A 23,992-nucleotide genomic window follows, 5' to 3' on the forward strand; every position below is an offset into this window, starting at 1 on the left:
ATTCCCCATCCCGATCCCCCCTCCCACCTCCCTCTCCACCCGATTCCTCTGGGTCTTCCCAGTGCACCAGGCCCGAGCACTTGTCTCATGCATCCCACCTGGGCTGGTGATCTGTTTCACCATAGATAATATACATGCTGTTCTTTTGAAACATCCCACCCTCACCTTCTCCCACAGAGTTCAAAAGTCTGTTCTGTATTTCTGTGTCTCTTTTTCTGTTTTGCATATAGGGTTATCATTACCATCTTTCTAAATTCCATATATATGTGTTAGTATGCTGTAATGTTCTTTATCTTTCTGGCTTACTTCACTCTGTATAATGGGCTCCAGTTTCATCCATCTCATTAGAACTGATTCCAATGAATTCTTTTAAACGGCTGAGTAATATTCCATGGTGTATATGTAGCACAGCTTCCTTATCCATTCATCTGCTGATGGGCATCTAGGTTCTCAGTACTATTTTTGCAACATTTCTACAAGTCTAAAATTAGTTCAAAAGAAGAATGAGAAAACTGAAAAGTCTCCACTTGTCTCTACTTCCTTGTTGTTCTCTCATGCCTCAGTTTCTTGTCATCAATCTTCCACCTACACTGTTTCGCCTGGAAGTGCCACCTCAAAGGTCACCAGAAACCTATTTTAAGCTTTAAGTCTAACACTCTTGTCTTCTCCCTTTGTACACATACACAGCATGTACATAAATTTCCAGTAATCTAAAGAAATATCAATAACCTCAGATATGCAGATGACACCACCCTGATGGCAGAAAGTGAAGAGGAACTAAAAAGCCTCTTGATGAAAGTGAAAGAGGAGTGTGAAAAGTTGGCTTAAAGCTCAACATTCAGAAAACTAAGATCATGGCATCTGGTCCCATCACTTCATGGGAAATAGATGAGGAAACAGTGGAAAGTGTCAGACTTTACTTTTGGGGGCTCCAAAATCACTGCAGATGGTAATTGCAGCCATGAAATTAAAAGATGCTTACTCCTTGGAAGGAAAGTTATGACCAACTTAGACAGCATATTAAAAAGCAGAGACATTACTTTGCCAACAAAGGTCCGTCTAGTCAAGGCTATGGTTTTTCCAGTGGTCATGTACGGATGTGAGAGTTGGACGGTGAAGAAAGCTGAGCGCCGAAGAATTGATGCTTTTGAACTATGGTGTTGGAGAAGACTATTGAGAGTCCCTTGGACTGCAAGAAGAACCAACCAGTCCATCCTAAAGGAGATTAGTCCTGGGTGTTCATTGGAAGGACTGATGTTGAAGCTGAAACTCCAATACTTTGACAACCTCATGTGAAGAGTTGACTCATTGGAAAAGACCCTGATGCTGGGAGGGATTGGGGCAGGAGGAGAAGGGGACGACAGAGGATGAGATGGTTGGATGGCATCACTGACTCAATGAACATGGGTTTGGGTAAACTCCAGGAGTTGGTGATGAACAGGGAGGCCTGGTGTGCTGCAATTCATGGGGTCACAAAGAGTCGGACACGACTGAGCGACTGAACTGAACTGAACTGAATCTAAAGTAATAACTTTCATTTGACAGTAGAGTGGTGTAAATGGTAAGCCTGTAAATGGTATGTTAAGTTTATGAAAGGGGATTGTTTTGTTTCTTTTAAAGTTAAATGGTTAATCCTCAGTGGTGGGAAAGTAAGAAATTATTTCTCTCTTTATACTTTTTTGTACTTTTTATTTTCTATTTACAAAAGAGAGAGGTGAAGTTTTGACCATCTTTCAAGGTTTAATTTCTTCAGAAAATTTCCCTGTCACTGCAGTCAGAAATAATCTTTCTCTCCTCTAGCTTTCAATAGTGTTTATTTGTGCCTCTATAGAATCTTTTTTTTGACTCTGTATTGAGCAAACAATTGCACACATGCCATGCTAGACACTGCTGGACACTGAGGACACAAAGGCACAAACTGTTTCAAGGAGCAGGGTATTGTCTTTAGGGAAGAAAAAGGTGCAACCAGTTGTAGCAAAATAAAATAACTACAAAGTGCAGAGCACAGAGGGGCTGCCTCGGTCCCTAACAAGTCAGAGAAAGATGCTTACCTGTCCCTGTTTGTGAACTACCTTTTAGGGACTTTAAGCCTCTTGAGATCATGAAATGAAAGTATGAATATGAACAGTTTGGTTTTGTTTCTGAGAGGGATTGGCTTGGATTTTTATATTACTTGTAAATACAAGTAATAAATGAAGTCTTCAGTTTTTTTTTTAACAGAGCATGAACTGTTTAATTTTGGTTTTAAAAAGTAGGTAATAAATTCATATAGTAAAAAATCAAAGTGGCACAGAAAGCTATACATTGAAAAGTCTCTGCTTCCATGACTCCATCCAACATATACCTTATTGGTAACCACTCTTACTATCTTTCCTTATCCCCCTCATGTTTTTTTGATGCAGGTACAAACAAATACAAGTAAAGATTCTTTTTTTTTTTTTAAAGGAAAACTCACAGATGTTTCAAGGTAGACCTTGTAAGAATATGTACCCTAATGAGTATTTTCCTCATGGAATAACAAATGGAGCCAGTTGGTACAATGTCCCAGGTAAAACATTCTTTTATATCAAGGCCATGTGACTTGATGGATTTTCTGTCCTCCCAATGGTATTGCTTGTTACTGAGTTTTTAGTTTTGAGAAATAATCATTCTTTTAAGAATATTTTATAATTAGTTTAAAACATTCAAATTACTTTTTAAACTATTTTTATGTTTGGTGCACTTTGAATTTTGAGTAAAATTACTGTACTTGATGAAAATGTTATATTTTTCCTCTGGCTATTATAAAGAACATTAGATGTGCTAATTAGAAGAGTATGAGCTACACTTGAATTCTTCCTGAACATGAAAGTACAGATGTTTTTTACCTGTACCACAAGCATCGAAGCACTCTTACATGAACACATTTCTGGTGTTCAGCTATGCTGATAAAAGAACGAATTTGGGATCTGAGCTAGTTAGAACTTCTTCAGAGTAACTAATTCAAAGTTTTTATCCTTCAGGTGGTATGCAGGACTGGAACTATTTGCAAACAAATTGCTTTGAAGTGACTATTGAACTAGGTTGTGTGAAATACCCATTTGAGAAAGACCTGCCAAAATTTTGGGCACAGAATCGAAGATCCCTAATCCAGTTTATGAAACAGGTGACTATTCAGGAGTGACATTAGAAATTTCTTGCAAGAGCAAGATTTTTGTGTGTACATGTGGTTTTCATGCATTGATTTTGGAATACACCTCATTGGAATTCCAGTTTGACCTATTCATGTTTTAGTAAACCTATTTAGAAGATTTATGGATGTAAATAAGTTTATTTTTATGTGTGGAGAAAAGCTTGAAATGATTAAACGATGTAGTGATGATGTTTTACACTTAATGGACAGTGTCACTTTTTACCCTTGTCTTTATAAAAGGCCAATATCAATAGGATACACACCTAAAAATTTCTCAAGTGATAAGCAAGCTCAGCATATTAGGCTTCCCTGGTGGCTTAATTGTTAAAGAATCTTCCTGCAATGCAGGAGACCCAGGTTCGATCCCTGGGTGGGGAAGATCCCCCTGGAGAAGGGAATGGCTACCCACTCCAGTATTCTGGCCTGGAGGATCCCAAAGAGTCAGACACGACTGAGTGACTTTCACTTTACATACTAATATCTTAGAACACTTTATTCTGAAATTTTTTAAACATTAGGAAAAATTGTAAGACTAACACAATAAATACTACTCTTCCTTTACCTAGGTTTAACAGTTTTTACATTTGCTGCATTTGTATTTTTTATACACACACATGTATATACACATACACATTTTTGCTGAACTATTTCAGTATAAATTGCAGGCATTATGATATTTGTCCCTAAGTATTTAAGAATTTTTAAAAGTAGTCTAAAAATAGAGTTAATTCTCCTACCTGACATCTCCAATTGCTATTATCTCACCTAAGAAAAGGGCTTCCCAGGGGGCACTAATGGTAAAGAATCCACCTCCAGTGCAGGAGATGCAAGAGATACAGGTTCAGTCCCTGGGTTTGGGAAGATTCCCTGGAGGAGAGAGCATGGCTCCCACTCTAGTATTCTTGCCAGGAAAATCCCATGGACAGAGGAGCCTGGTGGGTTAAAGTCCATAGGGTCGCAGAGAGTCAGACACGACTGAAATGACTGAGCAGAGCAGAGAGAGAGAGAGCACCTACGGAAATTAACACCAACTCCCTATACTGCATAATACTTAGTCCACATTCAAATTTCCTCCTTATTGTCTTCAAAATGTCTTTCTATAGCTGTATTTTAGAACCACAATCTTGTCAAGATTCATGCATTGCATTTGGTTTGATTATTACATCTCTTGACTCTCTTTGATCTAGAGTAGTCCTCTATTTTTTTTAAATGACATTTCCTTTTTAAAGCAGTCAGGTCAGTTTTCTTGTTGAATGTCCTATATTCTGAAATTAGTGCTGAAGTTTAAACAGTTGTTTATATTCCTCATGGTAAAGACAAATATAACTGATGAAAAATTTGCCTTTTGGAAAACAAAATGTTTTATTTAATGGATGGTTACATTTAGCTTTTCTCTGAAGTCCTGAATTCCTGTTTGTTCCACACATTTACATTAAGAATCTGTTATGTTGGATGTGAACTCCCAAAATAACTAGATGATAACCTTTATCAGTAAAATCTGGGTATCCTTGTGTTTTATCCAGGTCCATCAGGGTGTCAAAGGATTTGTCCTAGATGCCACAGATGGCAGAGGTATATTAAATGCCACCATTAGTGTTGCTGAAATTAATCACCCAGTAACTACTTACAAAAATGGAGATTACTGGCGTCTCTTGGTTCCAGGAACTTATAAAATCACTGCATCTGCTCGAGGGTGAGTAACTGAATGCTCTGAAATTGGGTGCCTGAGCATGAAAGAAACAGCTCTGTTCTGGAAGGTTATTGCCAGAAAGCCCTGTGGAGGCTCAGCAGCCTTGAGTTGCCCTGTCTTCCCAGGGCTTGGGTTCTCCAGCTGCAGAGGTGTGGCCCTGATCTGTCTACTTTTTTGCAGGTATAACCCGGTCACCAAGAATGTGACCGTAAAGAGTGAAGGTGCTGTTCAGGTCAACTTCACACTTGTCCGATCTTCAGCAGATTCAAACAATGAATCAAAGAAAGGCAAGGGGGACAGTACCAATACTGATGATGTCAGCGATCCGACCACTAAAGAGTTTGAAGCTTTAATTAAAGACCTTTCAGCTGAGAATGGTTTGGAACGCCTCATGTTACGCTCCTCCTCAAATCTGGCTCTTTATCGTTACCATTCATACAAGGACTTGTCAGAGTTTCTGAGAGGGCTTGTGATGAACTATCCACTTATTACAAATCTTACCAAGTAAGTGTCATCTTCTTACTGACTTTTTTTTTTTTTGCCTTTCTTTCTCCTTCCTTCCTTCCTTTATTCTTTTTACAGAGGTTACATTCAGCATAAACCACATTAAATGGTTCTTGTAATTCATTTAGAAATATTTGGGTTGAATGTATAGAGTTGGCATTAACTTATTTTGAAACAGATATTTGCTTGGAGATCTTTCTAGCAATGAATATTGGAAACGTTTACAAGAAACACTGGAGCAGAGCTACTTGTTAGTTCAGTAATGTGTGGCCTGTACCTCCAGAAAACGTAAAACCACTCTTTCTTTTTTTTGCCTTAGATCAGATTTCTTTCTTTCTTTCTTTTTTTAAATTAACTAATTTATTTATTTTACTTTACAAAATTGTATTGGTTTTGCCATACATTGACTTGAATCTGCCATGGGTGTACATGTGTTCCCCATCCTAAACCCCCCTCCCACCGCCCTCCCCATCCCATCCCTCTGGGTCATCCCAGTGCATCAGCCCCGAGCATCCTGTATCATGCATCAAACCTGGACTGGTGATTCGTTTCACATATGATAATTTACATGTTTCAATGTCATTCTCCCACATCATCCCGCCCTCGCCCTCTCCCACAGAGTCCAAAAGACTGTTCAATACATCTGTGTCTCTCTTGCTGTCTCGCATACAGGGTTATCGTTACCATCTTTCTAAATTCCATATATATGTGTTAGTATACTGTATTGGTGTTTTTCTTTCTGACTTAATTCACTCTGTATAATAGGCTCCAGTTTCATCCACCTCATTAGAACTGATTCAAATATATTCTTTTTAATGGCTGAGTAATATAAAACCACTCTTTCTAATGATTACTTTGATTTCAAAACCCTTTCCACTTCTCAGCTGCAGATTTTATGTTCTGAATAAATATTATTTAGTTTTATTTTGCTAGGGGCAAGGGATAGGTTTAGAACTATGAGCTCACTTGTCAGGAATAATGTTTAACCTTTTCTTCAAATTAGAAAGTGAAGTCTGGTTGGCTGTCATTTTCTGTACTTTAGTCTCTACTCACAGTTACATGTTCCCTGAAGCCTTAGGGGCTCATGTGATTAAGGGTTCTGAGAAAACATGCTGTACTGGCTTATGTGAAACTGATGACTGAGATAACTTTTACCTTCATTTCATTGTGCTTCTCTGCTTCACTTTCACTGTTTCAAAATTATTTCCTTGATCTGTTAATTCCTATTGTTTGCCTGTTGTAGGGTCTTTCCTTTACATTTTGCCCTGAGCTTAACAAGTCTTTACTCCAAACCAAATGAACATTATCTAGCCTTTTACTTTTCACTTTTTTTTCCTTCACTGTTTCTTTTAATTTTACCACTAAATTTAGTTTCTCAAATTCTGGTTTATATTGTTTGTGATTGCAAAGGATTTTACTTTTGCACATAAATTGCACATATTTACTTTGGCAATTACCAATTACCTGTGGTGTTGGAGAAGACTCTTGAGAGTCCCTTGGACTGTAAGAAGAACCAACCAGTCCATCCTAAAGGAGATTAGTCCTGGGTGTTCATTGGAAGGACTGATGTTGAAGCTGAAACTCCAATACTTTGGCCACCAGATGCGAAGAGCTGACTCATTTGAAAAGACCCTGATGCTGGGAAAGATTGAGGGCAGGAGGAGAAGGGGACGACAAAGGATGAGATGGTTGGATTGCATCACCGACACAATGGACATGGGTTTGGGTGGACTCCAGGAGTTGATGATGGACAGGAAGGCCGGGCGTGCTGCGGTTCATGGGGTCGCAAAGAGTCGGACACGACTGAGCGACTGAACTGAACTGAACTGAAATTACCTCTCTTCCACTGGAAGATACCAATTACCTCTTTTCCTCAACTGATTCTTGAACTTTTCTACCCAGGTCATGTTTTAATATTGTCCATCTTAGTGCCATATAGAGGTTAAAGACTTTCTTATTTAAAAAAAAAAATGGACATTGATTTGCTTTCCGTTTACTTAGTGAAGTTTTTTAACCTTTAAATGCAATTGAGCATGCATTTTTTATTAAATAGTCCACCCCTAATGTACAACATCTGCCCATGGTGGGAGGCAAGACAGTTTTAGGTGGCCCTCCAATGGTTACTAAGTATCATTAAATACCTTTGTGCAAAAGCAGTGCTTTGTCTATTCTATTAATTCTCAGTGCCAATTTTTTTTTTCTATCTAACTCTTAATAAGTCTTTCTTTATATCAGAGAAAGCAGGGCTTTAAAATTAGTTTTGCTGTGATTCTGGTACTGCATTTAAAATATAAAATGTCTTATTTACATAAATTCATTTAGATCTTAAAAGTAAGATTTTATGCATTTGTGTATATATAGAGATTTCAGTAATAAAAATTTAAATGAGTTAACTTAAGAGACATATACTAACTAAAGAAATAGTATAGATTATAGAAGATTGGGTAAACATCACGAAGATGATCGAGGAATCACTGGACTTTAAGGAATGCAGTTCTCAATCATAGTCATTCCTAAATCTGATAGTATCTCACATCTGTTTGACTTTTTTTGATCAAGTGAACCTAATTTTCTTAAAGTATTCTGACACAGAGATTTATTCTTTAAAGATTTTTTAAGACTTTTTGAATTTTGTTCTCATTTCTGTTTTTAAAATCTGTAAGGCAGCATTAACAGTAATCAAGTAAGTAACTTGATTACTTACTGACTCTTTCTTTGATTCTGGTTTTCAACAGTTTGGGACAGAGTGCTGAATATCGTCACATTTGGTCCCTTGAAATCTCCAATAAACCCAATGTATCTGAGCCTGAAGAACCAAAGATTCGTTTTGTTGCTGGTATCCATGGCAATGCTCCAGTTGGAACTGAACTTCTTTTGGCTCTGGCAGAATTTCTCTGTCTAAACTACAAAAAGAACCCAGCTGTTACACAAGTAAGAGAATAACCTGTTTTGACATGCTTTAAAAGGATAAAACTCAGTGACTCGCTGATTGTATACTGATATCAAGGCATCATTTTTTAAAAAATTTAATTTCCTGTTAGATTTTTATACAGTGGTACTTTTAAGATCGTTATAAACTTTACTCTTTAAAAATGGACCTTGGTATATAGTTGTTAATAGTGTCTACTATATTTCTTTGTATATATTAAGAGCCATAGAGGAAAAGAAATAATAAAGATTTGCATTCAGTCCTCTATTCCTTTATATTACCCTTTCATTCTTCACTCACAGTGATATACACTCTAATTTGAGGGACTTCCATTGCCAGTTATTTACAGTTAGGGTACTGTATTGAAAAATGGGGTGGAAGAGAAATAGTTTTTCTTTTCATGTAATAAAGATGAAAGTATTGGACACCCTGGATGCTAAGAGATTTTAGAAAAAGTGATACAGCAGCACCAACTTCAATCATCCATGACTAGAGACTATAATGCTGGTCCAGAAGCTGCTTATATATGATTAAACAGCCTGGTTTCTGTGTTGTGTTAGAGAAAGGAGGGAAAGAGTACGCCTCTGTTTAGAACACTCACTAATTGGCACTGTCTGTATAGAACTTAGGAAAGGGAAAAGGAAATAGTATTTGTTTAATACCTACTATGTTGTAGGTACTTTACATATATCATAATTTAATCCTCAACCCTCCAATTATGTTATCTCCATTTAATAGATGTGAAAACTGAGGCAGAGATATTTGATAACTTACAGGAGGTCACACAGCTGCTAAGTGGTAAAGCTGGGATTTAAGCCCAGGTTTGTGTCACTGGAAAGCCTATGCTATTCTGTTTTACTCTACTGCCTCCGCTGAGAGAAATTTGGAAAGAATTGATGTCACAAGTAGGATCCCATGATGTGGGATTAGGTGAGGTGAACGTAAATCAGACTTGATCAAAAATTTTTCAAAAAAGGAGATCCCATTGACTTCTTCCTACTTTCAAAGATTTTGTTGATGTTGTCGTTTTAAAATGGGAGATTACCTAGGAGAGTGGTTCTCAATCCTGGCTACACATTGAAAAATCTGGGAAGTTTTTAAAAGTCTCAGTGGCTGGGCTCCATCCCCAGAAGCATCAATATTCCTTTAAAAGCTCCTTATTCTATTATTTTGCCACAATTGCTACCTACTGATCTTATGGTTATAAAAGGTACAACATCTACTATGAATTTTAAAACTCATAATTTATGAGATTTTGCCTCACTGGTCTAATTGGGCTTAGATCACTTTAGATTGGGTTTCCCAGGTAGCTCATTGGTAAATAATCCACCTGCAGTGCAAGAGACAGGTTTGATCTCTGGGTGGGGAGATCCCCTGGAGAAGGAAATGGCAACCCACTCCAGTATTCTTGCCTGGGGAATCCCATGGACAGAGGAGACTCGTGGGACACAACTAAGTGACACAACTAAGCAACTAAACAACAACAATGCTTTAGATTGCCATTTGTTTTGACCTAAGTGTCAGAATTGTCTGGAGACTTCAAAGAAATATATATATAACCAGAGACCTGTGGTTAAGCCCAAACATATATACTTTAGGAAGAAAATCTCCCTCAGGGGAAAGATTCTAGGATAAATTAATTAAAGGGTTGCAAATGTATTTTCAAGCTATTGACTGTTTTACCAGACCAAATAAACCAGGGATCACTTATTCTGATTTACTATTAGAAATATTTAGGATAAATTACATGAGAAGTTCATGCCATAAATATAGGTATTAACACCTATGGATGTGGATCATCTGAAGGGAAATTATTAAGGTAAGACAAATATCCTACCCCATATTTCTTTGATATGCTGATTTCAACTCTTCTGTCTCATTGTTTCCAGATGTACATTGATATTTGTCAACTAGAACATTATATGTTCTAGTTTTTAATCTGGAAATACCATATTGCCATTATTATTGACCTAAGCCAGCCAGTGGTTAGCAAACCTTTTCTATAAAGGGTCATGTAATATATATTTGGGGCTCTGTGGGTCAGATGTTCTGTGTTGCAACTACTCAACTCTGCCCTGCAGAACAAAAACAGTCATATGAATGGGCAAGACTGTGTGCCAGTAAAACTTTATTTACAATAACAAGCATCAGGTGGGTTTAGCCTTTGTGTGTGTGTGCTCAATCACGTCTGACTCTTTTGCAGCCCTATGGACTGTAGACTGCCAGGCCTCTCTATCCATGGGATTTTCCAGGCAAGAATACTGGAGTGCGTTGCCATTTCCTCCTCCAGGGGATTTTAGTCTATAGGCAGTGGTTTTTGACCCTTGATGTAAGTTTTCGGGAGGTCTCTAGGAACATTAGTTGTACAGTTTTTTATTCTTTTTAAAATGTATTTGGAGCAAGAAATAATTTTATTTATTTTCCAATTTTGCCTTTTAAATCTGTGTTTAAAACAAATAATGAAAACTTTCTGTTTGAGGCATGGCAAGATATCTTTTGATTTCACATTGAGCTAATAAACCCATTTATTTCTGTTTCTGTTTTAGTTGGTTGACAGGACTAGAATTGTGATTGTCCCTTCTCTAAATCCAGATGGGCGAGAGAAAGCACAAGAGAAAGACTGTACTTCCAAGACAGGACAGACAAATGCTCGTGGCAAAGACCTGGATACAGACTTCACAAGTAAGACTTATTTTTAGGCCATTAAAATACTTTGCAGATAATTTCATTTCTCTTTGCTAGGAGATTGGTTTATCCTGTTATTTAAATGAGTAAGGGGTGCTTTCTTGTCTAGGATGTACAGTATAAATGAATAGAGACATCTTGAAAACTTTGCAGGTTTTCCTTGTTTTTCATTTGCAAAGGTAATTCAGGTTTTTCTTCAAAATCCAATATTGGGGAGAAGTTTCCATCACTAGTCATACAGAGATGGATATTCTCTCTCTCTACTCTCTTATATATGTCTGTACACATACACACACACACATACACACTCACACACACGATGTATGTGTGTGTTGATTTGAAGGGGCCTGTTTCTTATTTACTTAAATATAAGGATCATCAGCTATAGATATTCTGCAACTTTTTCCACTGGATACATCACTGATATCTATTTTAATACTTACAAATCTCTAACATTCTTATTAATGGCATTTTAGTATGCTATTAATGTATGGTAGTACTCTAATTTATTCAACAGTTTCCCTGCTGATGGACATTTAATTTCGTTCTAATTTTTTGTTCTTGCAAACAGTGCTGCAGAAAATTTCTGAAAATCTTATTTTTTTTCAAAAACAGGTTATCATTTTCTAAGAGAGGATATATCTATCTCTTTTTGTTTCCAGTAAGAATTTTCTTAAACTTGCTAAGAGTCATTGACCTTTCAACATTATCTAAAATATGTAAAACTCAAAATAACCTGCCTCCTAGGATGTATCTTTCTTTCTTGAGATAGTGGCTTACAGTGTAATAAAGTGTTTATCTACAGATTTTGTAAGTTAACCTTCTGACTATGTTCAAGTAGGGAATATTTTCTTAGCTGCTCATACTAAAATTTTAAAACTCGGTATTTTATGTTTGACTTTTCTAATTTTTAGGTAATGCCTCCCAACCTGAGACTAAAGCCATCATTGAAAACTTGATTCAGAAACAGGACTTCAGTCTTTCTGTTGCTCTAGATGGTGGTTCAGTGCTGGTCACATACCCATATGACAAGCCAGTGCAAACAGGTATGTAGAATGTCACTTTACATATATAGCATTTAAGCTTAGATAGGAAATTTCAAATTTCAGTTAGGTACTGTCCCTTCTGAAACTTTAAAATGGTGAGCTTTTGAGCACACTGCATGAATAACCAGCCTAAGAAGACTGTACACTCGTCAACAGTTCAAACAGTTCCTTGTAGGAGGGAGCCTAGTTTTATTCAGTGTAGCCATCTTGTCACACCTGTTCAGTTCACTCCTTAAGCATTTATGGAACAGTTATTATGTCTGTAGATATTGGAGATACAAAAGTGAATAAGACACAGTGCTTGCCCCAAGAAATTCACATCATGTAACCAAACATTGAAAGTGAAAGTTGCTCAGTTGTGTCCAACTCTTTGCAACCCCATGGACTATATAGTCCATGTAATTCTCCAGGCAAGAATACTGGAGCAGTTGTCCCGCAACACAGACAGATTCTTTACCAGCAGAGCCATAAGGGAAACCCATGAATACTGGAGTGGGTAGCCTTTCCCTTATCTAATCGATCTTCCTGACCCAGGAATCAAACCAGGGTCCTCCTGCATTGCAAGTGGATTCTTACTAACTGAGCTATCAGGGAAGCAATGGTACTGAATTCCCCTCTCCTGCTTTAAACTGTGCCTGACTGATTGCACCTTGTGGGGAGTTAAACAGTTGCCTGTTGAATCTGTCTGAGGCCATTGCATGTGGAGATAATTTGTGTCATTTTCAATACATTTTCAAGCTTACAAGGAATGTTGTAATTAGGCCACAGTTGCCCCCAGATGTAGTAAAACATACCAAAATAGGTTTGTATTTTTCTGCAGTGACTTGTTAAACTCACAGTGCCTTTTAATATAAGAAAGTTGCTTCTTTTCTTGGTCAGATTATTCTGGGGTGAACAGACTAGAGTAGTTCAGTCGCTCAGTTGTGTCTGACTTTTTGCAACCCCATGAACTGCAGCACACCAGGCTTCCCTGTCCGTCACCAACTCCGAGAGCTTACTCAAACTCATGTGCATTGAGTCAGTGATGCCATCCAACCATCTCATCCTCTATCATCCCCTTCTCCTCCCACCTTCAATCTTTCCCAGCATCGGGGTCTTTTCCAATGAGTCAGCTCTTCGCATCAGGTGGCCAAAGAATTGGAGTTTGATCTTCACCATCAGTCCCTCCAATGAATATTTGGGACTGATTTCGTTTAGGATTGACTGGTTTGATCTCCTTACAGTCCAAGGGACTCTCAAGAGTCTTCTCTAACACCACAGTTGTAATGCATCAATTCTTTGGTGCTCAGCTTTCTTTATAGTCCAATTCCCACATCCATACATGACTACTGGAAAAATCATAGCTTTGACTAGATGTACCTTTGTTGGCAAAGTAATGTCTCTGCTTTTTAATATGCTGTCTAGGTTGGTCATAACTTTTCTTCCAATGATCAAGCACCTTTTAATTTCATGGCTGCAGTAACCATCTGCAGTGATTTTGGAGCCCAAGAAAATAAAGTCTGTCACTGTTTCCATTGTTTCCCTACCCATTTGCCATGAAGTGATGGGACCAGATGACATGATCTTAGTTTTCTGAATGTTGAGTTTTAGGCCAGCTTTTCACTCTCCTCTTTTACTTTCATCAAGAGGCTCTTCAGTTCCTCTTCACTTTCTGCCATAAGGGTGGTGTCATCTGCGTATCTGAGGTTATTGATATTTCTCCCAGCAACCTTGATTCCAGCTTGTGCTTCAATCCAGCCCAGCATTTCGCATGATGTACTCCGCATATAAATTAAATAAGCAGGGTGACAATATATAGCCTCGATGTACTCCTTTCCCTAACTTGGGGTGAACAGAACCATGTACTTAATTATAATAACTCCTCAATCAACTTCCTTAAGGCACAAGATTTACTCGAAGGAAAAGAATGTGAATTCTGTGTCCATGAAGTTGAACTTGGGGAAAAATCCTTTCGATTGTTCTGCTAACTTCTGAATTTTTCTTTTTGTAGTGGAAAACAAAGAGACTCTAAAGCATCTGGCATCTCTTTATGCAAATAACCATCCATCGATGCATATGGGTCAGCCCAGTTGCCCCAATAAATCAGGTAGGTATTTTCCCTACCCTTTGTTACTGTTGTTGCTGTCTGGAGAGAGGACGAGGACTTGCCTTATATGATCTTATTGACACTAAATCTCCCAATGCTTCTGTAGATGAGAATATTCCAGGAGGAGTAATGCGTGGAGCAGAATGGCACAGTCACCTGGGCAGCATGAAGGTATGTTTTATAGAATACGGTGAGAATGGGATTGTAAATACGTACTGGACATGGAGTGAAAGAATAGGTGGCTTTTCTGATACAGCGAAGTGAATGAACTCTACTCAATACTCTGTAATAACCTAAATGGGAGAAGAATTTGTAAAAGAAAAGATACGTGTATATGTAGAACTGAATCACTCTGCTATATACCTGAAACTAACACAGCATTGTTAATCAGCTATACTCCAATATAAAATAAATATTTTTTAAAAGAGAAGCAGCCTAAGTTAGTTAGAATATGAGGTGTAATGGAGAGCAACAGAGGATAACAATGGAAGGAGAGTTTGAGGCTTTGAATGCTTTGTTTTAGTAAGGAATGGGAAGCCATTGAAGTTTTGAACAGGGATATGGTGACATGATCTGAGCTGTGCTATGGAAAAACAATCTCTTAACAATGGGTTAAGATGGTCTGGAGGAAGGAGAGACTGTGGTGCAGGGAGACTGTTTTAGAATAGCCTAGACAAGAACAACTGAAGTCCGAGACTAGAAAAGTGGCAATGGGAGTGGAATCAAGGGATGAAGTTTCAGAGATACTGTAGAGGTGGAATTCACCAGAGTTAACAAATTCTAGGTGATAGCATGAAATCAAAGATAAAAGATTTCATATCCATGTGATAAAATGAGTTATTTTCATTAACTGAATTGAATTAGGAAGAAGAGGTTTGGCAGTCGAGGGAAGGTGGAAAGTAGGTTTTGGAACTTGTCCACACAAGTAGTTCCTACCTAAATATTTGCTATATTGCTGTATGGTAGGCTTGAGCCTCCAGGTTGCGAGTATCAGAGAGCAAGTACTTGTGCTTCTGCCGCTAAGAACTTCGAGAACAGCAGTAACAGCAATGAAATTCCAGGGTTTAAAGGGAAGCTGACACTCTAAATGTACTTTTCATTTATTCAACAAACCGTAACAACAGCCCATCTACCAACCAGGCACTGTAGGAAGCACTGGAGATGTAAAAGTGAATTAGACATAACCCCTGGTCTTAAGAATTCTCTTAGGAGTAGACGTGTTTGCGACTGATTATAATACCAAGGGGTTTATTTATATTTGCTGTGAAATGCTTTACAGATTCTTTGTTTGCATCAGCCAAGTTGTCTTTTTCTTCGATTCATCCCATTTGAGCATTACAAAGCCCCATTCTTACTTGTGCTTATTCATCTTCCTGCATTTGTTTGTGAATTTTATATTCCAGGATTATAGTGTCACCTATGGCCACTGTCCGGAGATCACAGTGTATACGAGCTGCTGCTACTTTCCTAGTGCAGCACAGCTCCCTTCGTTGTGGGCAGAAAATAAGAAATCTCTTCTCAGCATGTTGGTGGAGGTGAGCAGTCCTCTGTTAGAAGCAAACTCCCAGGAGTATGTCCAATGGAAACTTTTATCAAAACATTTTCTTCATCTTTCACCAAAATTTTGTGTTATTGACTTTATTTATTAATAATTTTATTGTTTTATTTATTTCTGGCCATGCTGGGTCTTCACTGACGTGCAGGCTTTTCTCTAGTTGGGGCGAAGAGACTCCTTTTCATTGCAGTGCTCAGGCTTCTCTCTGCGGTGGCTTCTCATTGCGGAGCAGGGCTCTGGGGCACATGGGCTCCGCAGTTGCGGCTCCCAGGTCTAGAGCACAGGCTCTCAGTAGTTGTGGTACGGGGCATAGTTGCTCTGCAACATGTGGGATCTTCTGAGATCAGGGATCAAACTCACGTCTCTGACGTTGACAGGTGGATTCTTTACCACTGAGCCACCAGGGAAGCCTCAATATTATTTATCTTAAATGACGTAGAAAGGAGAGTTTTATTCCTTTTATATTGCCTGAATAGGTGACATGAGTTCACATATCTGCTGTTTGATGAGGTAATTTAACCCTGTGAGATGTCACAGGTTCTTCCATTGGAATATCACACAGCGTTACTCCTGAGGTGGGAAGTAAAGCATTCAAGGCATAGGAGATTTGGGTTCTAACATTTTAGGCTTGACTATATCAGAGTCCTCTTTTCACTTATTTCCATCTCTGTGCCTCTGCAGCAGTGAATGAGTAGCAAACAAGGTCAGAGTCAGTGGGGAGGGAGGAATAAGCCAGCCTTCTGGAGGGTTGTTTTTTTTGTGTGTGGTTTATGTCGTGTCTCAAGCTATTGCCCTTCAGGTATCTGGCATCATGAAAATGTTGACTAAAAAATTATTCACAGCCTAAAAGTTGAGAGTCATGTTTTATTTGGTGAGAGCTTTTAGGACTTAAAGCCCAGGAGGCAGCATCTCCAGTAACCCTGAAAGAACTGCTCTGAGAAAGTTGGGGAGGAGCCAGGATATATAGGAGTTTTGCAACAAAGGGCAGGTAGTCTTAACATCAAAAGGTTGTTGTTAATTAAAGAAAACCGGATATCTCAAGTTAAGGAAGTTAGCCATTTTCTATACATGGGAAGATGCAAGAGTGTGAGCCCACTAAAATCATTCCTTTGATATGCACCTCAGCTGTCTGGGGCCAGTATCCTATGTTTCACATTCTGAGTTTTCTCAGGGCTCACCATGGGGAGTGGCTGCAGTTTGATGGCTGTTAGAAGGCAAGTATTCTTTTGCTTCCTAAGTTACCTCAGGGTTTACCAGCTCACCATCTGCTGTGGCTACAATTGCTGATGACTGTGACATTCTTTGTTTGCTGATATGGCAGACAATATTTCATTCATTAAAAACATGAATTTATATTTTAAACATTTTTTTTTTAGGTTCATAAGGGAGTTCATGGATTTGTTAAAGATAAGACTGGAAAACCAATCTCTAAAGCAGTCATTGTACTCAATGAAGGAATAAAGGTACACACAAAAGACGGAGGTTATTTCCATGTACTGTTAGCCCCAGGTGTCCATAACATCAATGCCATCGCTGATGGGTATCAGCAACAACATTCACAGGTAAGAAACTCAACTTGAGTGGTATAATGTAAATTCTTGTTATTAATAATACTTCTAGAAACAGGAATATATATATGTTAGATATGTATGTTAGTTGCCTAGTCATGTCCAACTCTTTGTGACCCCGTGGACTATAGCCCACCAGGCTCCTCTGTCCATGGAATTCTCCAGGCAAATATACTGGAGTGGGTTGCCATTTCCTTCTCCAGGGGATCTTCCCAACCCAGGGATCAAACCCAGGTCTCCCACAGTGCAGGCAGATTGTTTACTAGCTGAGCCACCAGGGAAGCCCAAGAATACTGGAGTCGGTAGCATATCCCTTCTCCAGGGGATCTTTCCAACCCAGAAGTTGAACCAGGGTCTTCTGCATTGCAGGCAGATTCTTTACCAGCTGAGCTACCAGGGATTAAACTTCTGTTTAACATTAAACTCTTGTTAGGAAACTTGTAGGCAACAAAGGAAAACGGACTATCTCCTGATTATGATAGTTATCTTTCTATCCTTTAGCAACAAAAGGGAAATTTTTGTAGCATTTTGTGTACTTTAGATGACAACCAACCATCTCGGTTTGCTATAAAGGCCCTAGGAACATAGAGTGGATACAGTATACCTTAAGGAAACATTTTCCTCATTCTTGCACTTTATCTTCCTAGGTTTTTGTGCGTCATGATGCTGCAAGTTCCGTGGTAATAGTCTTTGACACAGATAACCGGATCTTTGGTTTGCCAAGGGAGCTTGTGGTAACTGTATCAGGTAAATTTTCAGTAGTAGAAGTTAAAAACTCATCCTGACATTTCAGGTTGAGAGTGGATCAGCTCCACAATCATCTGAACCTTCTCCTCTACTGTCTCCTACCTAAACGTGATTTTCCTAGAATACTTTCCTGGAATATTTTCCCATATGTTCTCACAGCTTGCCTCTTCCCATTTTCTGGTCTGTACTCAAATGTCATCTCCACAGAGAGGCCTTCCACCCTGATTACCCTAGCTAAAATAATACCCCTATCACTGTCCCTGCCTCACATGTTTGGGTTAAAGTGCTTCTCACTAGCTGCCATTACATTATATGTTTAGTCATTTATTTGTCTGTATTTGATCTCTCCCACTAAAACATGAGCTCTGACAGGAAAGGGCTTTTATCTGCCTCCCCAGTGCCTAGAACCATGGGTGGCATGTAGTGGGTCTTAAGGAAGAGCCACTTCACTGTTGGTTGAATGAATGACTCGCTAAGATCTTAAGTCCTTTGAACTTTGACTTATATTAGTTCTATTTTCCCCATGATCCTGGAAGGAGGGCATATTTGTTTCCTCCAGGATTAATGTGCCATTGCTTGAATTACTGAAAGTTTAAGAAGGAAAAAATGTGGTAAAACAATAAATACTCTGCTGTATTGTATCTTTGGACACAAAGAACCTTGGTTTATTTCTAAGGAGAGCTTGAACCTGTTTGAAAATAACCAAGTTTTATTACAGGGTGTGTTGGGGAGAAATCCTTGGTTGAGAGAGAGTGGTATTTTGGAAACATGGGCAAATCATGGGGCCTGTTGTGTGGTGTTTACAGTAGACTAGTTCTTAACTTGAACCAGATAAAGCATGAATCACAAAGTGCTTAGAAAGACAGAAGCTGGGATTCAGTTTAAATCTGACTGTGCCATCCATTTGCTGTTGTGCACTTAATTTTTATTATGATTTTGTTAGTTGTATTTTATGTTCCTTAGACTCTTATTCTGATAACCTTATGTAAGAATATTTTACATAAATGAGGGATTTGGAATGAGATGAAAATTTACTGGAAAGGAAAAGTAGAAGTCATTGATTGATTTTAAAAAGCGGGTTGCACAATATTAGCCATAGTTCTGCATTGTGGTAAAAGAAAAAATATATTTGTAAACATACACAGGCATGAAGGAAAATCCAGAAAAAATATGCACTATGGTTGCTAAAAATGATCTCAGGATAATGGAAATGTGAGGAAGTAGAGTTTGGGGTTTGGGTTTTTAGTATTTTGCTTACCTATATTTTTCTAATTTTGCGCATAATACATGTTACTACTTCTATAATAATAAAAGGTTGTTTTTAAGTTCATGAGATAAATAAATAAGGGAATATGCTAAAAAGTGCTATTGTAAGCAGCTGCTTATTTGCATCCTTCGGCTAGAGCTCCACTCACGTGATGGTTCTGTTTGACAGGTGCCACCATGTCGGCATTGATCTTAACAGCTTGCATTATCTGGTGCATCTGCTCAATCAAGTCTAACAGACACAAGGATGGCTTTCATCGGCTCAGGCAGCATCACGATGAGTATGAAGATGAAATTCGGATGATGTCAACTGGCTCCAAGAAGTCTCTCTTAAGCCATGAGTTCCAGGACGAAACAGACACTGAGGAGGAAACGTTATATTCCAGCAAACATTGAAACACACGCCTTGCATCTCTCCCAGCATAAGTACCAAGCAAAGTTACAGTTCTTTTTGGGAGACACTGCATCAAGGAGAGAGACTGTCTTGTTTCTTCAAAGAGCTTTGGGAAGTTAACTTGCTAAATTTGTATTCTCTGTGAATTTGGCTGCAGTTTTGAACTTCCCCTCCTTAAAGTACTCTTATCTTAAAAAAAAAAAAAATCTGCTTTCTATTTATGCAGCAGAGATGGGACAGCCACTTTGTTTTTCTTTTATAATTTAAGATGAGCTGTTTGGAGCTTATGTTGCAACTGCACAAAGCCAACTAGTGGTGTGTCTTTTGCACATCAGGTGGTTTACTAGTGGCTTTAGCTTTTTCTCTTTATTTTAAATGGCCAAAAGAATCCCAGAAACATTAAGGCAGGGACAGCAGTCAGAATCTGACATAAAGCTTTAAAAACTCACTTTTTTTTAAACCTATTGAGGAGTATTTCTCTCTAGTTATTGAATAGCTGGAGTTTCTCTTATTATTCAGGTTTAATGGAGGCTGAATTTATTTTGAAACTTATATAGAGCATTAGGAAATGAATAAATGGGCTTCTGTATTGGGCTTTCTACCTGTTCCAAGGCTAGATCAGAACTGGTGGGCTGTGCTCTAAGCACAGAGGATTTCTCTACCTCTTTTTAAGGTTTAGCAAAGTTCTAAACATCCCCATTTTAAGGGATCACTCATTGACTCTGTTGTAAAAAGATCTCAATGTCCACTTGAGTAGAGCCAAGAAGGAGATCTAGCAAAAGCTAAAAACTCATGTTGCCTATCTTTTAATGCGGTAAAAACCCACAGGTGCTGTTGCTTTTATCTGTGAAGCACTAGTTTATTCTAGGAATGCCTAATTCTCTAATACTTCCTAAATTCGAACCTTTTTTCTATGTTGTACACTTAGGGTTTTCAGATGACCTGGCAATCGACAAGATCTGAATTCTACCGAAAATACCTGGAAGTATGGAAGAAACCTCCTTGCACATTCTTAACCTACATTTGAACACAAAATATCTACACTTCATGTCCAGCCCAGGCCGGCACCCTCTCATAGCATCCTGTTACTGAAATAGCTTGGCCAGCCTTATTCATAAAGGCCTCTGCAAGTGATTGGGTTCTTTGTCCTAATGTTTCATTTGGCAGTCTCTTCTTGATCAACCAATTTTGTTGAAAGTTCAGTTGAAAGCACTTAAATATGGCTCCCTCTATTAAAAAAAAACAAACAAAAAACATAAACACCATAGTGAGAAAGTATCATCTTCAGTGCCACTGAAGTTATTGCAAACGCCTAAAAGATTTGCATTTTACTGTACTATGCTATTCAATGGAAATTCTGCTTTTTTGTGAGTATGAGTCTTACCAATGATCTAACGATTTAATGCCTTGGAATGTTTTAATGGCCAAGTTGCTGCTGAACTTGTACTAAATCAGGGGATCAAAAAACTTGCCCTCATCTTTTCAAGTTGAATTCTGTATCCATTCATGTATCATCATCCCAAAGCTTTCACATGGAGTGGTTTACCACCCACCTAGGTCATTCAACCCAGTTTCCTGAGAAATGTACCCAAAGTAGCTTTACGCAAAGAGATCTGGTTTAGCAGGAATGATGAAGTCATGACATTTATTACTGAGTAGCTGTAGTCTAGTTTGTGTGGTTCAGGGTTAAGCCCTTCTGGTATTAATTCTGTTTTCAACACAACTCTCAGTTTTGAGCCCCTGCCACCCTACTCTCAGCTCACCACATGCACAGAACAGAGGTCATGAGATTCTGAAACTTAATGAAATATACATGATTTAGTTTCTTCTGATAATACTTTACATTTTCCTTAAGGGGATGATGTGGTCGCATTGCTCTTTTCAGCTTTATTTTTAAGAGTGCAAAGTCAGAAAACCCACAAAGGGCCTGTGAGTGGGAGTGGCTGGCTCCACTTGGGACAATTGCAGGTAGAAGTGAAACAAAGTTGATGAGACAAACTTCAACTTTATTAACATTGGTCTTCACTAGAGGGTGCCTTTTAAATTCATTTCTCTCTTGAATGAAACATATCTTTCACTGTACATCACAGTGACTGGAGTCCATGCCTTTTCAGCATGTGTAAAATATTTTTAGAGATGAACATACAAATAGTTCTTTTAATTAATGTTTCCTGAAAGGAAAACCAAATTCTGCTATAAATCTTGAATCTCTAATGAATTTCTAAATGATGCATTGCTCTGGAAAACAAGGCCTTCTCAGCCTGTTACCTATTAACATGAATGTACAGGATCATGACTACTAAGACTGTGTTCTCTGCCCTGCTTGGTATTTTATTTGTGGACCTAATGTAATATTAGACCACATTAACTGCTTAAGGCATTGAAGCCATATGGCATGGGGAATGCATTTCTTCAGTATTTCTCCTAGAGACTTTCCATTTCCCTGGAGTCATGGAGGCAAGTAAGTATCACAGTATTAAGAAATTTGCCCAAAACCTGAGTTGTGCCTTTTTTTAAACTCACAAGGCGTTTTTTTATTTTCTGTCCTGGTGATCAGTGTGTAAGCCTTCTTCCCTCGCAACTCCTTAATAAAAGCAAAGTGATTGAGTAGGTCATGTTCAAAGTGTCTGCCTGTGTAAATGCACTTGTACTGATTATACAGTTCAATAAGAAGAATTCAAATTAATTTCAGAAGGAAAGGCCCTTTGGTTTTGATGTATTTTGCTGAACATTTGAGTAGTGGTTGGGACCCCATCCAGTTGAGGAATGCTTACAATTCTCTTTGGAGGGAATGTGCTTTGGGACTTTGTCATCCTCCAGAAAGGAAACAGAATGTATATTTGGCCCAGTGTGATGGACTGGCTAACCTTTGGTAAGTTTCACCTGAATGAGATTTGCTGAATTAATGAGTATTGAACGTAAAACTAACTATGAGTTGGCAAATAAATAAAAGGTAGTGCTGAAGACTGAGCTTATTGTGTTTCTGAGCTAACACCAGGTCACTCAGTATAACCATGACCTGTTCTTCTATTTCCATTTATTCTCAGCAGTAAATCATTTTATTTTCCTTTGGCCAGAAATGCACTTGTGCCAGGTTTTGTCCTTGCTGTATTAAAAGCTTCTCGGCTGCAAATGCCATCATAGTGCCCTATGTTATGGTTCTCGAGCAGAATCATTTTTAACAGTAGCAACTTTAATGTTACTACAAAAATTCCACTACGGTAGATGTTCAGTGATTTTCTAGCTAGCAAATTTTTGATAAGTATTTGGATTTCTGATTTGTTGTAATTAAAGCAGATTTGGGGGGGGGGGTGTGATTAATGTCAGCTAAACTTGGATTTCCAGTTCAGGAAGAAATATTTCCCAATACCCAATTCTCCTGTTTTTAGCAATAATTCATGAATATTTCACTTGACTTTCAGAATATTATCCTAGTTGATTTTGATTTGGCAGAATCTATTGTGAAATTTGAAAACAGGCTACCATTTTGAGGCAGTTGGATATAAATTCTATAAATGTGTATGACTCTGACTTCTACAAATGGCATAACATGAGTGTACAAGCTACATTCTCTGCTGGCCATGCTGCAGATTTTCTGGAGGTATGACATAGTGGTATTTTTCTACTCTCAGATTAAAAATCAACTTTTCACCTCTCCACTTTTTCAGAGTGACATTCCCCAGTCCCAGAACAATCTATAGCTATTTACATAAGGTGCCCAAGACTCCTTCATCTCAAGTGCTTCAGTCTTTGGTTTATTATCATGCACTGTGCCTTCAAAACGAAATTTTTAAAAGGGACTTTAAATGAAGATGAATAGTAGTTTAAAAAAAATCTGTGTAATTTATGTGAAATCTAACTGTAATGAGGTCCTTTCTGTTTTTTATATGTAAACAGATCTACTAATCCTGTATAAAGGTTATTTTATGATGTCTGTCTTTCTTTGTGTTTTGTCTCATAATCTTTTTTCAAAAGCAGTAGACCAGAAAAGGTTATTGTCTCAATTCAAAAGTTACGGATTTAGTGTTTCTACCTATTTGAGGGGAAAAATAGTACCAGACAAGGAATACAGGTTGTTAGCTGCAGAGTGTTTCTGTCTTCATGAATTGGCTTAACATAAAACTATGTTTCTGGAATAATTACATAATAGCCACAGGTCAGCTAGATTGATGTGTGAGTCTAGTCATTCCACAATGAACATAATAAAACTGGCCATGGAAAGGTTTATGTATCCATCTCAAGCTTGTTTTAAATTTGGTTCTTTTTATAGATAAGCAGAGTTAGAGTAATGTGTCCTGGCACTTTTAGACACAGTGGTAATGAACTTAAAAGCCCCTTTTCATTTAGCAA

The 23,992-nt window shown here is 38.1% G+C and overlaps 1 protein-coding gene across 1 annotated transcript in view; it reads left to right on the forward strand.

Annotated features, from left to right (window-relative positions):
* Window positions 1-23,572, forward strand: part of CPD (carboxypeptidase D) — a 66,144-nt gene extending 42,572 nt beyond the window's left edge. Inside the window, exons 9-21 of the mRNA XM_061143003.1 lie at window positions 2,446-2,548; window positions 3,003-3,145; window positions 4,696-4,865; window positions 5,043-5,366; window positions 8,102-8,297; window positions 10,842-10,977; window positions 11,895-12,026; window positions 14,017-14,112; window positions 14,219-14,283; window positions 15,516-15,647; window positions 17,044-17,229; window positions 17,883-17,982; window positions 19,418-23,572. Of these exons, the coding sequence (XP_060998986.1) occupies window positions 2,446-2,548; window positions 3,003-3,145; window positions 4,696-4,865; window positions 5,043-5,366; window positions 8,102-8,297; window positions 10,842-10,977; window positions 11,895-12,026; window positions 14,017-14,112; window positions 14,219-14,283; window positions 15,516-15,647; window positions 17,044-17,229; window positions 17,883-17,982; window positions 19,418-19,644 (2,010 nt within the window). The 3' untranslated portion in view covers window positions 19,645-23,572. The remainder of the gene's footprint in view (window positions 1-2,445; window positions 2,549-3,002; window positions 3,146-4,695; window positions 4,866-5,042; window positions 5,367-8,101; window positions 8,298-10,841; window positions 10,978-11,894; window positions 12,027-14,016; window positions 14,113-14,218; window positions 14,284-15,515; window positions 15,648-17,043; window positions 17,230-17,882; window positions 17,983-19,417) is intronic.
* Window positions 23,573-23,992: the final 420 nt, after the last annotated feature.

This window comes from Dama dama, chromosome 5 (genome assembly GCF_033118175.1).
Source record: "Dama dama isolate Ldn47 chromosome 5, ASM3311817v1, whole genome shotgun sequence".
In the NCBI taxonomy this organism is placed as follows: Eukaryota; Metazoa; Chordata; class Mammalia; order Artiodactyla; family Cervidae; genus Dama; species Dama dama.